General features: G+C 49.5%; 1 protein-coding gene across 5 annotated transcripts in view; it reads right to left on the reverse strand.

The window, feature by feature from the left end:
• Nucleotides 1–4,847: 4,847 nt before the first annotated feature.
• JDP2 (Jun dimerization protein 2) overlaps nt 4,848–19,910 on the reverse strand; it is a 46,372-nt gene continuing 31,309 nt past the window's right edge. For 3 of the 5 annotated variants that reach the window (XM_082451870.1, XM_082451873.1, XM_082451874.1), the window contains exons 3-4: nt 19,701–19,805; nt 4,848–8,881 (exon numbers count right to left, since the gene is read on the reverse strand). In XM_082451870.1, coding sequence (XP_082307996.1) covers nt 8,693–8,881; nt 19,701–19,805 — 294 coding nt within the window. In that variant the 3' untranslated portion in view covers nt 4,848–8,692. Of the gene's footprint in view, nt 8,882–10,359; nt 11,261–19,700; nt 19,806–19,910 lie in introns of those variants that run through there. The other 2 variants (XM_082451871.1, XM_082451872.1) reach the window with 2 other exon arrangements.

Raw genomic sequence — 19,910 nt, forward strand, 5'->3', positions numbered from 1 at the left:
ACAATTTTTCATTCCCCCCAGCACTAAATGAGAGTTCCTGTCGCTCCACATCCTCACCAGGATTTGGTGTGGCCACTGTTTTGGATTTTGGCCATTCTAATAGGTGTGTAGTTATATCTCATTGTTTTAATTTGTGATTCTCTAATAACATGTGATGTGGAGCATCTTTTCATATGCTTATTTGCCATCTGTATACCTTCTTTGATGAGGTGCCAGTTCAGATCTTTTGCCCATTTTTAATTGAGTTGTTTGTTTACTTACTGTTGAGTTTTAAGAATTCTTTGTATATTTTGGATACACGTCCTTTCTCAGATACGTGTCTTGCAAATATTTTCGCCCAGTCTGTGGCTTGTCTTTTCATTCTCTTAATTATAAGCCATTTTTCACTTTTGTATTTTTCAAGTAAATGTTTAAATAAAGAAGATGACGGTGAACAGGAATGACTTAGTTTAGCCTCTCTTGCCTGGTTACATGACTAGAACTAATTCCTAGCGAGGAGGAATCCACGCCTATGTGTTATACTTTTAAACAGTTTTCGTATTTCTATAACTAATTTACTAAATCCCTTTCATTGTTTATCTATAGTTTATGATGAAAGAACCCTCCCCCCACTTTTTTTAGCAAGGCCTAATTAAAGAACTGTCGTCCAGTATGGGGGAGGGGTAGAAACTGTGGACGCCAGGTCACCTTTGTGGGTCAACTGCTCCTCGGTGGGGAGCCCAGTCAGGGATGGAGGGTGAGTGAGGGGCTACCTCTCCCTCCACCTACTTGATGCCGAGTGTGTGTGTGGGTACCTGACCAGGCCCCCCAAATCAGTTCCCTGAGAAGCTGAATCTTTCACTTGAGCTTATTTCATGAGACCCACAGTGGTGACCTTGGACTCCCCCTCTCCTCTCTTTCTAACGAGGGAAGGGACTCTCTAGAGCTCAGGCTGGAAGCTGCTTAGAAATGCAAAGGTTCAGCTACTTGAAGGGAAAGCATTTGAGGGAAGTCTCTCCTGATTCCCCCTGTGCCTTCAAAGAGGAACAGAGCTTTTTCAGAAACCCTGTATAAAGAGGGAGAGTTCAGAGGCTCTGGTCCCTGGGCCCTGAGGAGGTTTCTTCTCAGGCAGTGTTATGCAAATCTGGCTTAATAGAAGGGTGGACTGATTCTTATTTTAAGCAAAGAAAGGAAGGGAAGGAGAATTAATACCCTTCACATTTGGACTATAAATACCACAGTAAATAGGGCTGAAAGGGAAGGATTTGGGGCCTTTGGGGAGCTTGAATCAGCTGTGAGGCCTACAGCTGGTGTGTCAGCGGTACTTCCCACAGGAAGGCCAGGAGAAGCTGGGACTGAGTGACTGGAATGGGAACCAATTAGAACACCCTCCCTGAGGAAATGGCCACCACTACCAGGCATCCCCTTGGTCACCTAAGAGAGTTAACTAGGAGATTGCTGAGAAGAGAGGGTTCCTGCCCTGTTGGCTGACCATCAGGGATCAGAGGGGCCAGGACTGCTGTCAAAGATTAAAACGCTGACATGGAAACTACACTTGGGGGAGCAAAATGATAAGATGGTCCCACACCAAGGTGTGTGCTCAGCCAAAATGGGGTATTCTTTTCCCTCAGAAGGAAAGAGCACAGGCCCAAAATTCCGAAGCGGCCCACTAGGCCCTGTGCCTCTTTCTCAGTAGCAGAGTGCCAGGTGCAATTACCTATCCTTTATCTTGAAGGGGATGCTTCCAAGTGCCCTAGACCGCAGGACCACTAAAAATACCATCCATGCGGCAGGCCCCTGAATCCTCATGGGGTTTCTTTCCCATCCTCTCGTGCTCATGTGCCTTCCTAGGGCATTAGCCACTTCTGCTCCTCAGGTCCCATCAGCACCATGTTATCAATATAATGGGAGCAGTTGGATTCTTTGGAATGTCAAGGGGATCAAAGCTCCTGTGGATTATATTCTGATGGGGGGGCAAGAGAGTTAATATAGCCCTTGGGCTAGACAGTAAATGGGCATTTCTGCCTTTCTCATGTAAAAGTGAGCTGGTTTTGATTTTCTTTATGGATGGGAATTGAGTAGAATGCATTTATCAATTAATAGCTGCTTACCAAAGGCCAGGGATTGTATAACCTGTTCTAATCATGATAACACCCCAAGCATGGCAGTAGCGAGAGGGAATACCACTCGGTTAGGTTCGCAGTAGTCCACCATCACTCACCACTATCCATCTGATTTCACAGCGATCAAATGAGTGAATTCTGCAGGGAGATGATATGGACAGCCACCAGCCTCTTGCATCCTTTAAGTCTTTGCTGGTGGTGCTGTTCTCTGCAGTTGCACCTAGGATGTAGTGTCATTTCTGATTTGCCATCTTGGCTGGGGATGGTATAGTTTCAAGCACTTCCATTCAGCTTTTCCTACCAAAACCCTCTTATCAGTAGGAGCTGGGGAAAGAGCCACAGGGAGGGTCTGTGGGCCCATTAAACCCACTAGAGGCAGACTTGGGCCAGAACATCTTTTATCCCCTGGCCTCCACAAACCCATCTCCAGCTACTCCAGAAGAGCATAATAGCAGGTGCCCTGGTATCAGTGTCATCTCATACCCTTAATTTTAATGGGGATGTTGGGACTCAATGCTCCTCAAAAGATGTGAGAATTCCCTTCCCCACTATATATAGTTACCCTTTAGGGAAGGATCAGGGAAATGTTTACTGAATGAATGTATTGTTAATTAAATAATGTATTGAATACATGTGATGGTAACAGAGGGGGTTTCCTCAAGGGGAGCCAGCCTATCCTTCAATCAATGGGCTCTGGGTCTGTGAACTGACTTAGATCTAGAAAGTACATGAGGCCCTGCTGTCCATGATACCAGTTAATTGCCTTCACCCGGCCTCTGCTATTCTGGAATTCCATAATCCCCACTGACACTAGGGAGCCCCAGTTCTACGGCAGCAGCTCCTGCTGTCCAGCCTGGCCTGCAGAGGTGACCGGTTCAGGGCCTCTCCAAGGATCTAGTGGCCCCTCTCCAGTACCTCATCACTGCCTTAGTGACACTCTGGCTCTCCTGAGGAGCGTGGTCAGGTGATGGGGCCCCCAGTCTCACATAACAAATCCATCTAACTATGGCCTCCTCCCCGGACCATCTGACTCTTCCTTAGTTCTCGGCCAAGGCAGTGCAGCATCTCCACCTCATTTACTGTATAAGTTCATATCATGGGTAAGCCTCAAGGAGCAACAGTGGCCGTGTACTAAGATACATTCCAGGTGCCAATGCCATGGCATTGAACCTTGAGTCACAAGTGAGTTTTTCCATGTAAAAAAATTATCCCCTTCCCAGATGTATTCTGGGTCCCTCAAGACCCAGTCATTCTTATATGTCTTCTGCTGGCGCTTGCTAAGATGGATCAGCCACATCCTGTAGTTCCTTCAACAGATAAGTGATTTCCCTCTGGAGCAGGGACTGTATTTCCCCTACTTGGGCGGAACTGAGATGTGACCCTATTTATCTGCCTGGCAGTAATGAGTGTGGCAGCAATGGATCTTGAGAGTAAACATCATGCTGCAGGGTACCTGCTTCAAGTGCAATCTTTCCATGGTCTCTAAGCAAGGGGAGGCTGCTTTTAAGGGGCAGGGGGCCGCTTTTGCCAGTCCAAAGGGCTCAAGGGATTCTAGAGGTTCAAGTCTCATTTACACAGATGCCCCATTTCAGGTCTCAAGGTCCTACATTTTTCCCTTTTAGCATCCTGACTTTGATATTGAAAATTTGTCAAGGATGGACATTGGTTCTCCTTAATGGGTCTGCCACCCTTACAATTAGATTCTGGGCCTGATTCTCAGCACAGTGTGCCCTGGGACTGGGAGAGACAAGTGTCTCCTTAAGTACTGCCAGAGATGCAGTCTGGTTTTCACAGAACCTCTTGAGATTATAGTTGTCAGAACTGTTTTGCATTTTCTTTTTCCGAGGCTTCCAAAATGGTTAACAAAAGGCAACCAACTCAAGCTTTATAACTTATCCCCATACCATTCAGATGCCACAGCAATCACTTCCCTTTCCACCTGTATCACATCTCAATCCACACAGGAGAGTCTGAGTAAATACAGTAGGTCAGGGATTCTCCCCACCCCACTCACTATCACTGCCACCTGACTGGCAAATAGACTCAGCTCTAAATATCCCATCCTAAATATCCCTGAGGGTCTGATTTCTAGGGCTACTTCTGACCAACTCTTTTCACTTGGGTGCCCCCCCGAAGCAGAACCTGAGACAAATGCTTGTGCTCAGGTAGTTTATGTGGGAGTGAGAGGAGTGAAACAGAGAAAGAGAGGAAACCAATACAAGGTGTGTTATTGAATTGGGTACCTCTATCGGTCACTTCTGCAGGTCTTGCTTAATCCTGCAAGACCTTTTGAGGAACCTAAGAAATGTGCCTCAGAACTCTCCACCTGGAGGATGAAAGGGGAAAGCATCTATCCATTGATTCCTCTCCCCAGTTAGTCAAAGGGGACCCTATGGGCATTGACTCCCCTGAATGTCCAAGTTGCATATGTGTAAGTGCCAAGGGGCTGGTCATGGATGTCCCCGGGACAGAGGTGGGAGGCACAGTCAGACTGCACCTGTGTGAAGTTGCTCACACCTGCTCAGAACTGGTCACGTGATAAAGCTGGGGTCAGAGGACTTAACATGGGGCACAACGGGTGCCCGGTACAGTCCACCCAGGTGAGTACTGTCCTTCCGAACAGCAGAAGCTGATGCTTAAGTGTAACTTCACTGAAGTTGGTCCAAAGCACTGGGAGTCGTTTCTTTAGGAATAACCCACAGAGCCAGTTTAGGACCTAAATGAGAAACTCAGTCTCTTACTGTATTTAGTTTTTTTTTGTTTTTGTTTTTGTTTTTAATAAATTTATTTATTTTATTTATTTTTATTTTTGGCTGCATTGGGTCTTCGTTGTTGCGCGCGGACTTTCTCTAGTTGCAGCGAGGGGGGCTACTCTTGGTTGCCGTGCGAGGGCTTCTCATTGCGGTGGCTTCTCTTGTTGCGGAGCACGGGTTCTAAGCGTGCGGGCTTCAGTAGTTGTGGCCCATGGGCTTAGTTGCTCCGTGGCATGTGGGATCTTCCCGGACCAGGGCTCAAACCTGTGTCCCCTGCGTTCGCAGGCAGGTTCTTAACCACTGTGCCACCAGGGAAGCCCTGTATTTAGTTTTTAAGCCAAAACAGTATGCCTGGATTAATTAACCTAATCATTAACCATAATTTAGCTCTTACCAAAGAAAGACAATTTGCCAGTATGGAGAACAAGCTCATTTCAAAGTTACAGAAATGTAATATAAAGGAAAAAGATTGGCATCAATCTCATTGCTTTATACTTAGTCACACCTTACATGAATAAATGTGTGTCTATATATCTGTGTGTTGTGTATGTAACTGTGTTTGCCTCTGCCTATATTGTGTCACATATCTGAGTATATCTGTGGATCTGTGTGTGGTGTCTGTGTTCATTGTGTGTTGTGCATGTTGACCATCCACCAAGTGCCAAGCACTGGGCGTGCCTGTGTAGAGACTCCATCCTTATGGCACTTACTCGGAAAACAGTCTATCTTGCCAGGGAGTGAGGAGGGCTGCCGTTAAGAATCTCCAACTCTTGGGACTTCCCTGGTGGTCCAATAGGTAAGACTCCACGCTCCCAATGCAGGGGGCCCGGGTTTAATCCCTGGTGGGGGAACTAGATCCCACACGCATGCCACAACTGGGAGTCCGCACGCCGCAACTAAAAAGATCCCGCATACCGCAACGAGGATCCCGCATGTCGCGACTAAGACCTGGTGCAGCCAAAATAAATTAAAAAAAAAAAGATTCTCCAACTCGTAAATTCCTATTGTGGTAGGCAGAATAATGGCCTTCCAAAGATGGAAACTGTGACTATGTTATGTCACGTGGCAAGGGGGAATTAAGGTTGCAGGCGGAATTAAAGTTGCTAATCAGTTGACCTTAAAATAAGATTATCCTGCATTATTCAGGTGGGGCCAATATAATCACAAGGGTCCTTAAAGGATGTAAGGCAGAAGAGTCAGTGTCAGAGTGATCGACAGGAGACAGACACAAACAGCCAGTGCTGGCTTTGTAGCTGGAAGGGGCCATGAGCCCAAGGAATTTGGGCAGCCTCCATAAACTGGAAAAGGCCAGAAAACAGATTCTCCCCCAGAGCCTGCAAAAGGAACGCAACCTGCTGGCACCTTGATTTTAACCCAGTGAGACCCATTTTGGACTTCTGCCCTCCAGAACGCTAAGATATTAACATTTGTGTTGTTTTAAGCCGTTAAATCTGTGGTACTTTGTTATAGTGGCGACAGGAGTCGAATACACCTGTGACACCTTGGTCTTTAAAAGGTTCCCCCTTTGCTTTAAAGCTGCACTTAAAGGTGTGGCGGAGTTGCATTTTACACAGGGATTGGGTTGAATATTCAGGATGTAACAAGAAAAGGTAGAGTCCGAATTAACCTTGAACATACCTTCCATGGCTCATTATGTACAGGGTAGGGACCAGGACCCACTGAAGCGGTACAGATAAACACTCCCCAAGGTGCCCTCACCCCGGGGTACCCTCACCACCAGGCACACGGCTTATTAACTGGAAGGGCCAGCTAAACAAACCACACGCTTTGAATCATCTTTCTCTCCCTCAAGGCATGCAATTAAATTTGCATAAATTCAAAGAGCGTATGCTGCAACTCTATCGTAATTTCAGATTTTGTTTTATTTCCCGAGTTTACCAAGGAAAGAATGGAAAAACAAAACCTTCTATTTGTGTTGTTTGTGGCTTGTTCTTTTTATTAGGAAATATACCAAGCATACAGAGAAGTGTGAAGAAGATAACCTGCGTCTGTGTGCATATCCCTCACCTCTGACAAATTCTAAGATTATTCTACATTTGATTCAGATTTTTAAGAATAAATGAAATGTTACACATACAGTTGAAACCCAGTGTCCTCTTTAGCCTTGCAGATACCATCCCCAAACCCCTTCCTCCCCACCCCCCAGGAGTAATTCCCTATTACTTATTTTGATGTTGATAGCATTCCTGTGCATGCTTTTGTACCTCTATTACCCAGATCTGTGTGTACCCGTAAACAATAAAGTATCAATTTCCATGTTTGGAAACATTGTATAAATGGTACACCGCATATATTCTTCTGCAACTTGCTCCCTGTCCTCCAGTTCAACAGTGTGTTTCTGAGGTTTACTCACATTGATACCTGTAGCTCTGATTCATTCTTTTTAACTGCTGAGTAATACTCGATTTTATGAAAACACCATTTGTTTACCTGCTCTTCTGTTCATAGGTATTTAGGTTGTTTGCAACTTATCTTTATTACAGACGAAGATTCAGTAAACGTGCTTGTACTTTTCCTTGTGCCCCTATGCCAGGGTTCCTCCAAGGTGTATCCTTAGGAGGGAAATTGCTAGGTCGAAGATGTGTGTAGCTTTAGTGTCACCGGCTATTGCCAAACTGCTTTACACAATAGTCACACCAATTTCCCACCGGCAGTGTAGGTAAGTTCCCTTTAACCTGAATCCTGACCAATACGTACTAGCTGCTGCCTCTCTGATGCTAATGGGTCTTGTCCTTCTCGGGTTGCCCAGCTGATTCTCACAGCAACCCTGGGCAGATGTGGCACAAGTCTCATGTACGACCACCTGGCAGGAGGGCACAAGGAAGCCCAGGGAGAGGATGATGAGCCCAACACAGCTGGCTGTGGCCGTTCAGGAGCCGAAAGAACCCAGGGGTCTTGGATCCCAGGCATCCATCGCCACAGGAACCAGATACATGGCCAGAACACTAACTCTGCGGCTACTTTTAGAGAATAAAAGATATTCAAGTAATTAGTACTATGTGGTAAATAACAACCATCCACGCTAACAGAGGGCAAGATAATTACCATTTTGTGGAGCTTTGTATTTCACCAAACACTTTTACATGCATTCCATATTTGACCTTGACAACAACCCCATAAGAAAGACTTGGATTACTGTTCCTACTGTACAGATAAGAAAAGTGAGTCTCATGGCTGGTCAGTAGAAGATTGGATCTTGAACCTATTTGCCTTTAAAATACGTCTTCTGTACGTACACTTGGAGATGGGTGTCTGAGAGTTGGGAATTCTCAACCTGTGCCATCTCTCCTGGCCCTCTGCACACAAGTTCTCCCAGCAACTGAGGTCACACCACAAACACAGAGCATTTCCCCCAGGGTGAGGCCCAGGCCAGCTTTTTACACCTGGAGTCAGACTGTAAGAACATCCTGACTCTGTCACTCAAAGGACTGTGATTTGGGGCAAGTTACTTCTTCTCTGTGCCTCAGTTTTCTCATCTGTAACATGGGAATGATGGCACCTACCTCCCGGCAAGGTCGTAGTACGGACTGGCTGCAGTAGCACATCTAACCTGTCAGGCACACAGAAAACATGTGAACATTAGCTCTTATGAGGCAGACTGTGACTGTGACTTCTGGCTTCCCACAGCAGGGAGCGGTGGTCCTGATGAGGAAAGGTGGGCCGCAGCATAGCACACGTCACTGATTCTGGGAGACAGCCCGTCCTCAGAGGCGAAGGAGGGCTCTGTCCTGGAGGAACAGGCTCGCGGCACCCAGCACAGGACCAGAGGAACCACAGCCAGGGGCAGGCGGTGGTCCTGCAGGAACGTCCGCCAGGTCACATGAGGGGCCTGTAAGTCCACATCTTCACTTTTCTCAAGGCTTGGTAAATGTCAAAGGATTCCAGCCTGAGGGTTTGTCGTGTGCCACCACAGCTGCCAGTGAGCTGACCAGGCACTGCTTCCAAGACAGGGCTCGGAGGGTGAGGGCTGGGCGTGGCGCACCAAGCGTGCTGGGTAGAGGGGACCTGAGATAAGGAACCAAAGGTGTATTAATGACCTATTCTTGGTTCCTGTCCATCCCAGAAGGACTCGTTCAAGATCTGAGAAGCAACCCAAGCTCACTGCTGTCCTTGACATGAAGCCTTACCATCAGCAACAGTTATCTAGCCCCAGGAATGGAGGAGAGAGAACACACAAGTATAAGGCAGGACAGTAGGGTTCAGCTCCTGGGTCTGCCTGTTTACAGCTGGGTGAACGTTAATCTTTGTAAGCCTCAGTTTGCACAACAGTACAATGGGACTGAAACACCCATCCCACCTGCCTCACAGAGCTGGAACATCAGATGAGGAACTTGCATGGAAGTGCCCTGTGAACCATCACATGCCACGTAAATGGCAGCTCTTGCCTATGACACTATGGTTCTTGCTCTTCGGGGGGGTGGGGTATTCATTCACACCATTTGCTCACATCACTGGTTCACTCCATGACCATGGCACAGCCTGGAACTCTATCCAGCCCTCCCAGAAACTAGATCTGTAACCATGGCCTGATAGGCCTCCTGTTCTAATCAGGTGAGACATTCCGCCATGGGCAAAATCACACAGTCAGCTGGCCACAGGGGGGGAGAGTCATGGGCCTTTGGAAGCAGAGTTCAAACATCAGCTCTGCTCCTCACTAGCTGGCTGATCTTGGATGAGCCACTCACCCTCTCTGAGCCTCAGTTATTTTTAAAATGGGGGTAATGATGCCTATTTTGTGCTGTTGAGAGAAGTGAATGAGACTATATATGCTGGTCACCCAGTAAGTCCTCAACAAGGCAAGTTGAAACTCCCTGGGCCTAGAATTCCTCATCTACAAATGGGGACAAGTGCTGCTCCCTGATAAGGCTGCTGTGAAGATGAACAGAGACAGTGTATGGAGCACACACGGGATTTAGCTCATGACTGTCAGCTCCATAAGCGCAGGGCCTAGGTTTGTTTTATTCCCCAGGGACTACTCAGCCCCTTGTAGCGTACCTGGCACACACCCAGCTGGCACTCAGGAAACATCTGTTGAGTGAATGAGCAAAGTAAGTACTGCAGACTTAACTTCTCTGAGCCTCGACTTCCTCGTCTATAAAATGGGCATGTAAATACTTACCTGGGAGGGCTGTTGTGAAAACCAAGGGCCCACGGCAGATGCTCCAAACATTCTCTGACACTGCACACCGGGAGGTCACCAAGTGTGCCTTGCACCCCATTCCCTAGGCAGACACCACAAGAGGCGGCTGGGTAAGTAAGAGTAACGTTTACTGAGCGATACAGGACTGAGTACTATGAAGGGTTTACCAGGATGGAAACGCACCCCACCCCCTCCCCGGACACCCCCCAACACCCAGAGACTACAGTACTTAGGAGTTACACACAACGGCCATAACTGCTGGATATCTGTTCGTAACAAACAAACCATAACATATTTATACTGTATCACATCGAGTGATTATAGAAATCCATATATATATTGCTTGTATAAAATCTTTTTTTTTTTGTAAAAAATATTAAAAAAAAAAAAAAAGAAAGTATAAAAAACATGTGCAGTTGAAAGCCCTGCCAGGACAGCCAGTCTGTAAACATTCAGTGAGTATGTGCTTTGGAAGGGCGCCCGCGCCTCGTGCCCACAGCAAACTCCAGCAGGGCCGGCGAGGGTGCACCCGGCTGCTACTTCCCAGCAAGTCCGCACTGGGCCCCACATCTCGGCCCTCTCCGGCCTCGCATCAGGGTCAGGGGTCAGGCTGGGGCAGGCAGATGGCAGTGTTACTCAGTTCCATCCTCAGCCGTGTTTGGTTGTAACTCATGGCTTTTCCTGGCTGCTCGGAGGTCCCTGGGGTAGGTGGCCTGGCGGAGAGGCCGGAGAAGTGCCCAAGGCTGCCTGGCTGGGCGTCTCTCCGGCCTGGGTGCCTCTGTCCTGCCTCGTTTGAGCTGGGCCCCAGCAGGACAGCCCCACCCTCAAGTCTACTTTGGTCTCAGCGCTTGGTCCTTCTGGGTTTCGTCAGCCTGCTCTTCCCGTTATGTGGCTGATCTGAGTTTCACAAAAAAGCCCCACTAATTACTGGCTGTGCTGAGCCTTGTTGTAAAGTTTTTCATGCACCAAGGAAGGGCCCTCTGGTGCCCTCCTCCTCCTCCCTCTTGCCATCTCCTCCTCCTCCTCTTCCTCCTCTTCCTCCTCCTCCCAGCCCACGGTCACTTCTTCTCTAGCTGCTCAAGCAGCGGGTTGCCTTCCGACTCGGGCGTCTTGACGCTGTCCGTCCGAACAATACAGGTGGGGCGATGCCGGTTCAGCATCAGAATGAGCTGCTGTCGCTCCTGCTTTAGCTCCTCAATCTGGGTCTTTAGCTCTGCGTTCATGAGTTCCAGCCGCTCGGATTCCTGCATGCCAAATAGAGACATGGCTTTAGGCTCTCACCGGGAACCAGCTCCGGGAAGAGACTCTCCCTCTGGGTAGGCACAGGGCACAGCAGGCTGGCGTTAGCCTGTTTTCTGTCTGCCAGGTTCCCACTAGAGGAAGCACAGAATCTGCTATTGAGTCCCCCGGGGTAACTGACTTTCTTTAGGCCATGCCTGTCACACCTGTGACACTGGCCCGTGTTGCTAGTGGGATGAACCCAGGTTATATCCTGGGGCCAGCCTGGCTCATGTCCCACCTCTCTTCCCCACTCAATCTACTCCAGCCACAGTGGCTTCCTTGCTGTTGCTCAAATATGCCAAATACTCTCCTGCCTCAGGGCCTTTGCCCAAGAAACAAAGAGTGGGACAAGAATGGAGGCCAAGTGGATCCAGAACAGATGCATGGAGGGTCCACGGAGGGGTTAAAGGTGGCCCACGATGGCAGTGCAATGGCAAGGTGCTTTATGTATGATAAATGTATGTTGGGGATATATTGGCCTGTAGGATCCACAAGCCCAGTGTGGTCACGTAATTCCTCCTAAAACATGTGCTTCCTGGTTATTAGTCTATAATTATTTAAACAGCCTCTTCCTTATCCCCTGATATCTAGAATCTCTGCCCACTGGGAGGCAATCAAGAGTCATCCTTCTGGATCCAAAATGTGGCTTTAAATAGACCGCAAGTGAGATTTCCAGAGAACTTCCAGCTCAGTTGGAGAGGCTCCAGGGCAAGGAAGCAACGTTGATTTGATTTATGGGGGTTTACCTGTTCATGATGACAGGTGATGGGCGTACCAATTCAAGGCTCTGGGGGTCAACACAGGAGAATACAGAGGCGCCAGAATGATATTTCTTGGACTCTGTCTAAAAACTTATAACCAGTTTGGAGGTTGGAATTTACTCAAGGGCCAGCAAAGGCTGACCAGTGATTCTCAACTAGAAGCAATTTTTGCCTCCCAGGAGAGACATTTGACAATATCTGGAGACATTTTTGGTTGTCACACTGGGAAGGGTGGGTGCCCTTGGAATCCCGTGGGTAGGGATCAGGGATGCCCCCAGATATCCTTCAACGCACAGGACCCCACAACAAGAACTATCAATCCAAAACGTCCACAGTGCCAAGGCCGGGCAACCTGCATCAGACCGAGCGTGGGCTGTGGCTGCGATGGGCTGAGTCGTCCCGCCGGGGGGCCCAGCCGGGCAGCCTCCCTCCGGGCTCTCCAGGGCCCCAGGGCTGCTGTCTTCCCCACGCCAGCCAGGCTGACTGAGTTGTTCCTTTTGCTCATCTCTGCGGAGGCAGCCCAGTGCTGGGGACTCAGAACTGCTGAGATGTACAGTCCTCATGACCAGACGCTGAGGGAGAACAGCCTCAAAGAAGGAAAAAGTGCGCAGGGGGAAAATATTAAAAGCCAGCTAGGGTGGTTTTGGACTCAGCCGGATAAAGCGCGACAGGGAGGCCGGCCTGGTCCATGGTTCTCCAAATTCCGAGAGAAGAGCATCGCTGAGGGCCAGGCGAGACCCCACGTGAAACCATGAGTCTGGGGCAGGTAGGTGCCCGTCTTAGCTGCCTGCTCACTGGGTCTACAACCTGGTGACCTTGGGAATGTCTCTGACCATCCGGTTCCCCCCAGTCAAGGTTTTAGCTCCAACTTCAAAGCCTCTGAGCCTCTTGCCTCCAGGAGTTTCGGTTCAATCCACCCACCCACAAGCGTGTGCTGAGAACCTGCTGTGTACAGTGAATGCTCTAGGGGGTCCAGAGGCCCATGAGCCCCTAACACGGATCTTGTGCAGCTTCCACTCTAAGGGGAAGAAGGATTTATAGAGCAGGGCAGAGCTTATCATGTGTCCATCAGCCATCCAGGGTCTAGAAGACCATGAGAGAGTGGGCTAAATGGCCGATCTGACCTTAGGTTTGAAAAATGGGTTGACTCTGGTTGAGCAGAGAAAGTCGGTAGGAGTTGGGGGCATTTCAAGAAGCAAGCCCTGAGTGAACAAGGACACAGACATGGGAAAGCTTAAGATGTGTTTAGGAGATAAAAATCCTCCATTGTGACCATAGGTCACTTTAGGATATAGGAGGGTACAAAGCTGGGAAGGTGGATTTATAGCCAGACCCAGAAAAGCTGGTGGGGTTTGGAATCAAGAGTCAAGAGTAAGTTTCCTAACTTCCCAGAGCCTCAGTTATCTCATCTGTAAAAAGACGATGATCCTGGGGATTAAATGACTGCACACGGGAAAAGCATTTTGTAAACTGAAGGGTTAGGGAGGCTTAAGGAATTTTTACTTTAAGCCATGAGCAAGGGAGTATGAAGACAAGAAGGAGGAGAAGCAGAGAGGAGGCCACTTCCAAGAAAACTTGGCAGGTCTTGGAGACTGCCTGCATTTGCAGAATGGGCAGCTGGGAGGAGAGCTGCCTGTGAGCCTGGGGTGGGGGATGTCCAAGGAAGCAGGGAGGTGGGAGTTGTTCTGGAGAGCAGTGGGGAGGGCAAGGAACGAGTTGGGTCGTACAGTGAATGGAAGTTACAATGGACATGCAAGGGGCAGGGCCCAGCAGCCCTGCACACACATCCTTGTCCTTGAAAAGACTGCATGTCAGGGGCTTTCCTGGTGGCGCAGTGGTTGAGAATCTGCCTGCCAATGCAGGGGACACGGGTTTGAGCCCTGGTCTGGGAAGATCCCACATGCCGCGGAGCAGCTAGGCCCGTGAGCCACAACTACTGAGCCTGCACGTCTGGAGCCTGTGCTCCGCAACAAGAGAGGCCGCGATAGTGAGAGGCCCGCGCACCACGATGAAGAGTGGCGCCCGCTTGCCGCAACTAGAGAAAGCCCTCGCACAGAAACGAAGACCCAACACAGCCATAAATAAATAAATAAATAATTAAAAAAAAAAAAAAAAAAAAGACTGCACGTCAAACCCACCTTACACGTGAACACCTGTATCGCACAAAAAGACCAAGTGGGTGTGTGGCGACTTGCTTCCCTGTGCATGTATCATAGGGATGGCATGATATTCTGTTGGTTTGAAAACGTATGGGTACCTCGTGGAATATCCTGACCTCTGACAGTCTGGCTATCAGACTGTAACTAACTGCTTTTTCATTTTATTTTCTTCTGTTTTATTAGTTGGTGTTATGTATTTATTTAATGTGTAAGTATAAGTTGAGCTCAAAGGAATTTTTTTTTTTAACCATGATTGTAGAAGTGGTTTGTGGTTTTAGAACAGCAATTACCTGATCTGTTTTCCTAATAAATTCAGGAACGTGGGCTAGGATCTTCGCACCTTAAGTATGAAATGAATAACTCTTCTTGCATTTTTGTTTATCGTTTTGCCTCTGGTAGATATTTACTGCCCTAGAGAAAATGAAACCATTTGTTGTTTCAGAATGGAATTAATGCAAGTGAAGGAGGTTCTGTCTCCTCCACGGTGGTCAGTGAAAGCAGCAGAAAAAACACAGGGTGAGGGGGCTTCCCTGGTGGTGCAGTGGTTAAGAATCTGCCTGCCAATGCAGGGGACGCGGGTTCGAGCCCTGGTCCGGGAAGATCCCACATGCCGCGGAGCAACTAAGCCCGTGTGCCACAACTACTGAGCCTGTGCTCTAGAGCCCGCGAGCCACAACTACTGAGCCCACGTGCCACAACTACTGAAGCCCGCACGCCTAGAGCCTGTGCTCCACAACAAGAGAAGCCACCACAATGAGAAGCCCGTGCACAGCAATGAAGAGTAGCCACCACTCGCCGCAACTAGAGAAAGCCCGCATGCAGCAATGAGGACCCAACGCAGCCGAAAATAAAAATTAATTAATTAATTAATTAAAAAACAAAAAAACCCCACAGGGTAAGAGGCTGGGCTTCCTTCTGTGTGCCCTTGGACTAGTCACTCCCCTTCTCCGGACCTCATTTTCCCCCTTAAAATATAATGATTGGCCCAGGGGACTTTAAGCATTAAGATTCTCTGACTCTATTATTTTTAAAAGTTACCCTAATGCACTTAAAATAGGGCTCCACTTCCCAACTCCTTCTGTTAAAAAAAAAAAAAAGCCTGGTGCAGACTTCTGAGCCCAAAAGCCCTGTCTGAGTTAAAATCTTGACTCTGTCACTGGCCAGCTACACTGCTGTGAACAAGATTCCCAAGTCTCTGAGCCTGGGCACCTGAATAGAGTGCTGGGCCACAGAGGAAGCTCTGGGTTCCGGTCCTGACTCGGCCACTGTGTGACGTTGAGCAACTTTCATCCCTCTGAACCTCAGATGCCAGTCAGTGGAATGGGGCTGCCTTGCCCCCTCCAGAGTCACTGTGACCATCAGGGAGAGAGTGGCTACGAAGAGCAAGGAACGCTGTGAGGGTGTGAGACTGTGTCACTGATGCCCACACCCAGGGAGCTGTGCCAGGCACAGCGGGGTTACAGAGGCCAGCTGTACAGCCGTGGGGAGCCAAGGGGCCGCTGCTCCCGAATGCAGGCAGCAGAGGGGGCCTGGGGCCTGCAGGGCGTGGATCTGACCCACACAAAGGCCTGCCTCCTTCAGGGCTTTGGCTGGTCCTGGCAGCTGAACTCTGAGAGGCTATAGGAATCTCCCAGGGTGGCTCTGAGTGTCCAGGGGTCAAGGATGGGAGGGTAACTTTTTACATTATACATATATGTGTGTATGCGTATGTATATATATGTGTGTGTGTGTGCACATACACATACATATACCTTTGTACCTCCGAGCCTTGACGTGTTAAAAATAAATTACAGAAATGCAAGTCAAAACTACAATGAGGTATCACCTCACACCAGTCAGAATGGCCATCATCAAAAAAGCTACAAACAGTAAATGCTGGAGAGGGTGTGGAGAAAAGGGAACCCTCTTGCACTGTTGGTGGGAATGTAAATTGATGCACCCACTATGGAGGACAGTATGGAGGTTCCTTAAAAAACTAAAAATAGAACTACCATACGACCCAGCAATCCCACTACTGGGCATATACCCTGAGAAAACCATAATTCAAAAAGAGTCATGTACCGCAATGTTCATTGCAGCTCTATTTACAATAGCAAGGACATGGAAGCAACCTGAGTGTCCATCGACAGATGAATGGATAAAGAAGATGTGGCACATATATGCAATGGAATATTACTCAGCCATAAAAAGAAACGAAATTGAGTGATTTGTAGTGAGGTGGATGGACCTAGAGTCTGTCATACAGAGTGAAGTAAGTCAGAAGGAGAAAAACAAATACAGTATGCTAACACATATATATGGAATCTAAAAAAAAAAAAGGTTCTGAAGAACCTAGGGGCAGGACAGGAATAAAGACGCAGACGCAGAGAATGGACTTGAGGACACGGGTAGGGGGAAGGGGCAAGCTGGGACAAAGTGAGAGAGTGGCATGGACTTATATACACCACCAAATGTAAAATAGATAGCTAGTGGGAAGCAGCCGCATGGCACAGGGAGATCAGCTCCATGCTTTGTATCCACCTAGTCGGGTGGGATAGGGAGGGTGGGAGGGAGACGCAAGAGGGAGGGGATATGGGGATATATGTATATGTATAGCTGTTTCACTTTGTTGTACAGCAGAAACTAACACAACATTGGAAAGCAGTTATACTCCAATAAAGATGTTAAATAAATAAATAAATTACAAGAGAATCCCCCGTGTCTTCGGGTACTGACTGTGCACACAGCCATCTGCCTTCATGCCCTAAACCTCACACCCGGACTCTGCTTCCAAGGCCAGAGGGGAGGAGGGGGGTGTGGGGACTTGAGCCCCGACAGACTTGCCGAAACCTCCCTCCTCGAGGCCTGCACTTCTCTTGGTCCACAGCTGCCTGCTCCTCTCACCAGGACAGCACCACCGCCACATAACCGGTCTTCCCACTCTACTCTCAGCTCCCCATTCCATGCCCCACGCTGCAGCCACAGCGACAGGGTGTATCTCTCTCCTCCCGAAACCCTCCCATGGCTCTCCATGACCAACACTCTTCATCATCCTAACAGGGACACGTGAGAGAGTGAAAGAATGTGCCATTAATAATCAGGCCAGGCCAACAGGCACAAACCGGGATTGCCCCAGACAACCCAGCACAGGGATTACCCGACAGGTGAAGGCTCTGGGGCCCTATTCTCTCCATGGACTGTACACTCCAGCTACACTGGTATTCTTTTCACTCCCTTCACCACATCCTTAAACAACACCTCTTGCCTCTGGCCTTTGCTTTGGCTGTTCGTGGTGACTGACCCCTCCAGCCCTGTCCTTCCACGCATTGGCTCCTGCTCCTGTCTTATGTCTCAATCAGCAGTCTTTCCGCAGCCTAGACTCAGACAGGGCCCCTCCGTCTGTGCTCACAGCCCGCCGCGCTTGCCCAACCTAACGCTCAGCACATATCCCATCCCTGTTTCCTGCCTGCCACCCCACTGCAGCCATGGCCTGCGGACCCACTGTGTGGTGGGCACTCACTCAGCACTAAGGATGGACAGATGGGTCAGTGAACGCATGGGTGAGTCCCGGCTCCACCGCACACTAGCAGTGTGACCTCAGGCAAGTAACCTGACTCTCTGCGCTACGGGTCTGTGTCTAAAATGGGGATCATCAATGTCTAGCTCAGTGGAATGTTATAAGATTAAACGAGATATGGGAAATGCCTGGCACACAGTAGGTGCTCAGCCGGTGTTACTGGAATGTGCGGAGCAGCTAGCCCCGCTCACTTGGCGCTGACCATTCGCTGCACTAGTGTGTTACTGGTGTGCGTTCACTTGGCCCTTCTTGCCTGCTGGCTGGCTGACAGGCCTTTGAAGGCGGGGATGGGATGTGAGACTTCTCTGTTCCCTGCTATGTCTCGCCCAACTCCACAGGCACTCAGGGCTGGAAATGAGGGGTGTGACACTCCATCTATCTTAAAGGCCTATGTGAGACCCAGGTCTTAGAAATTTCTTGAAAACTTTCCGCCTGGTGTTGGTCCACCATCTCTTCCAAGGGGCTCCCAGCTCCAGGAGTCTAACTCCGCCTCCACTGACCTTTCCCCTGCCCTAGACGCTCACAGCCGGAGGGGTACACACAGCCCCACGGTGTTGGCACCCATGATCTCAGATTTGCTCTCTGCTTGTTGCAAGCATGAGAAGAGACCCACAGATCCCCAGTCTCAGAGAAAACCCGGGCCAGCCCGGCCTTGTCTCTCCAGCTCCCACAGGAGGGACCACGACTGGTCCCTTCCTGTGTGCCCCCAGCGCACCTAGCACAGGGCTGGGCACTCAGTACATGCTTAAAACGACTTGTCCACAAATCAATGAACGAGCGAAAGAATGAAGGAACGAAGGAATGAACAAACCCACGAATGAATGAATGAGAGCCAGCAGGGCAGAGTGCTGAGGATGGTTGCTTTGAAGTTAGCCTCAGGCCGAATCTCAGTTCTACCGCTTAGTTGCTGAGGGACCTGGGCAAGTTACTTAACTCCCCGTGCTTTCCTTAGTGTCCCCATCTGCAGACAGAGAATAATGCAGGCCCCTACCTCATACAGTTATTATGCCAATAAAATGAGATAATATGTACACTGCGCTTTGCACAGGGCCCCGCTTTACAAATGTTAGCAACTAGTGTTAACGGTTGCACGCTGTAGAAGGGAGCCTGACCTGTGATGTTATTATTCTATGGTGTTACTATTGTTATTTAGAAATCAACAAGGGATTGGGGGTGGGGAGGCTGGAGACCACCGGCTTGGACTAATTAGTTTTCTGGTCATGTCCCTTCACAGCCATCCACCGTTTTTGAGGAGCAGGGAAGGCCTAAGGGGCAGGAGAAGGAGCAAACGCCTATCTGGCACATTCCAAATGAAAGGGCAGGGATGTGCTCCGAGGGCCACGAGGCAAGGCGGCCCTCCACTGGCCTTGGCACGCAGAGCCAACCTCTGGTCCCAGAGGCAACAGCCAAGAGCTCAGGGGTCAGCTTCAGTGGGGCTGAGGCCAGGCAGATGGGAGGCAGAGCCAGAAGAGCCTCCTGCATGTGAGGGAGGAGCTTTTCTCTGGCCCATCGCTACGCCCACTGCCCACATGCAGGGAGCTCTCACTGACTTCATTTGCACCCGCGCCAGACAACTCTGGTAGCCCTCAGCGCACCAGCATGGGTAGTGCCAGTTCTAGGCCCTCTGGGCCCATCAGCACCGAGGGTCTAATCTCAGTTAGAGGCGGGGAACTTGGCTCCTCCCACCTTCTCTGGCTGTCCAGGGATCTGGGTGGGCGGGAACGGCTGCAGGCTGCCCCTGGGTGTCTTGGCTCAGGGAGGGGGCATCGGAGAGAAGGCAGGGAAGGCAGAGGGGTCGAGGCCAGTTGGGCAGATGTCAGCAAGTACACATTGATTCTGCAGGCATTCGATGGCCTCTCCCGGTCCATAAGCACACTAGCCACTAAAGGACAAGGCCGGGGTCCCCCCTGGCCACTGCCCTGCTCACCCGCTGCAGAAATTCCGTCCGTTCCTTCTTCTTGTTCCGGCATCGGGCGGCCGCGACTTTGTTCTTCTCCCGACGCCTTTTCCTTCGCTCTTCTTCCTCGTCTAGCTGTGAGGGCAAAGAGCCACGGATGAGACACTGAAGCAGGCCTGGAGTACAGCCTCCCTCCTCACGCTCAGACCGGCAGACGGACAACTTAACCCACATCTCGCC

Source organism: Balaenoptera physalus, assembly GCF_965194825.1.
Source record: "Balaenoptera physalus genome assembly, chromosome: 2".
Classification (NCBI taxonomy): Eukaryota; Metazoa; Chordata; class Mammalia; order Artiodactyla; family Balaenopteridae; genus Balaenoptera; species Balaenoptera physalus.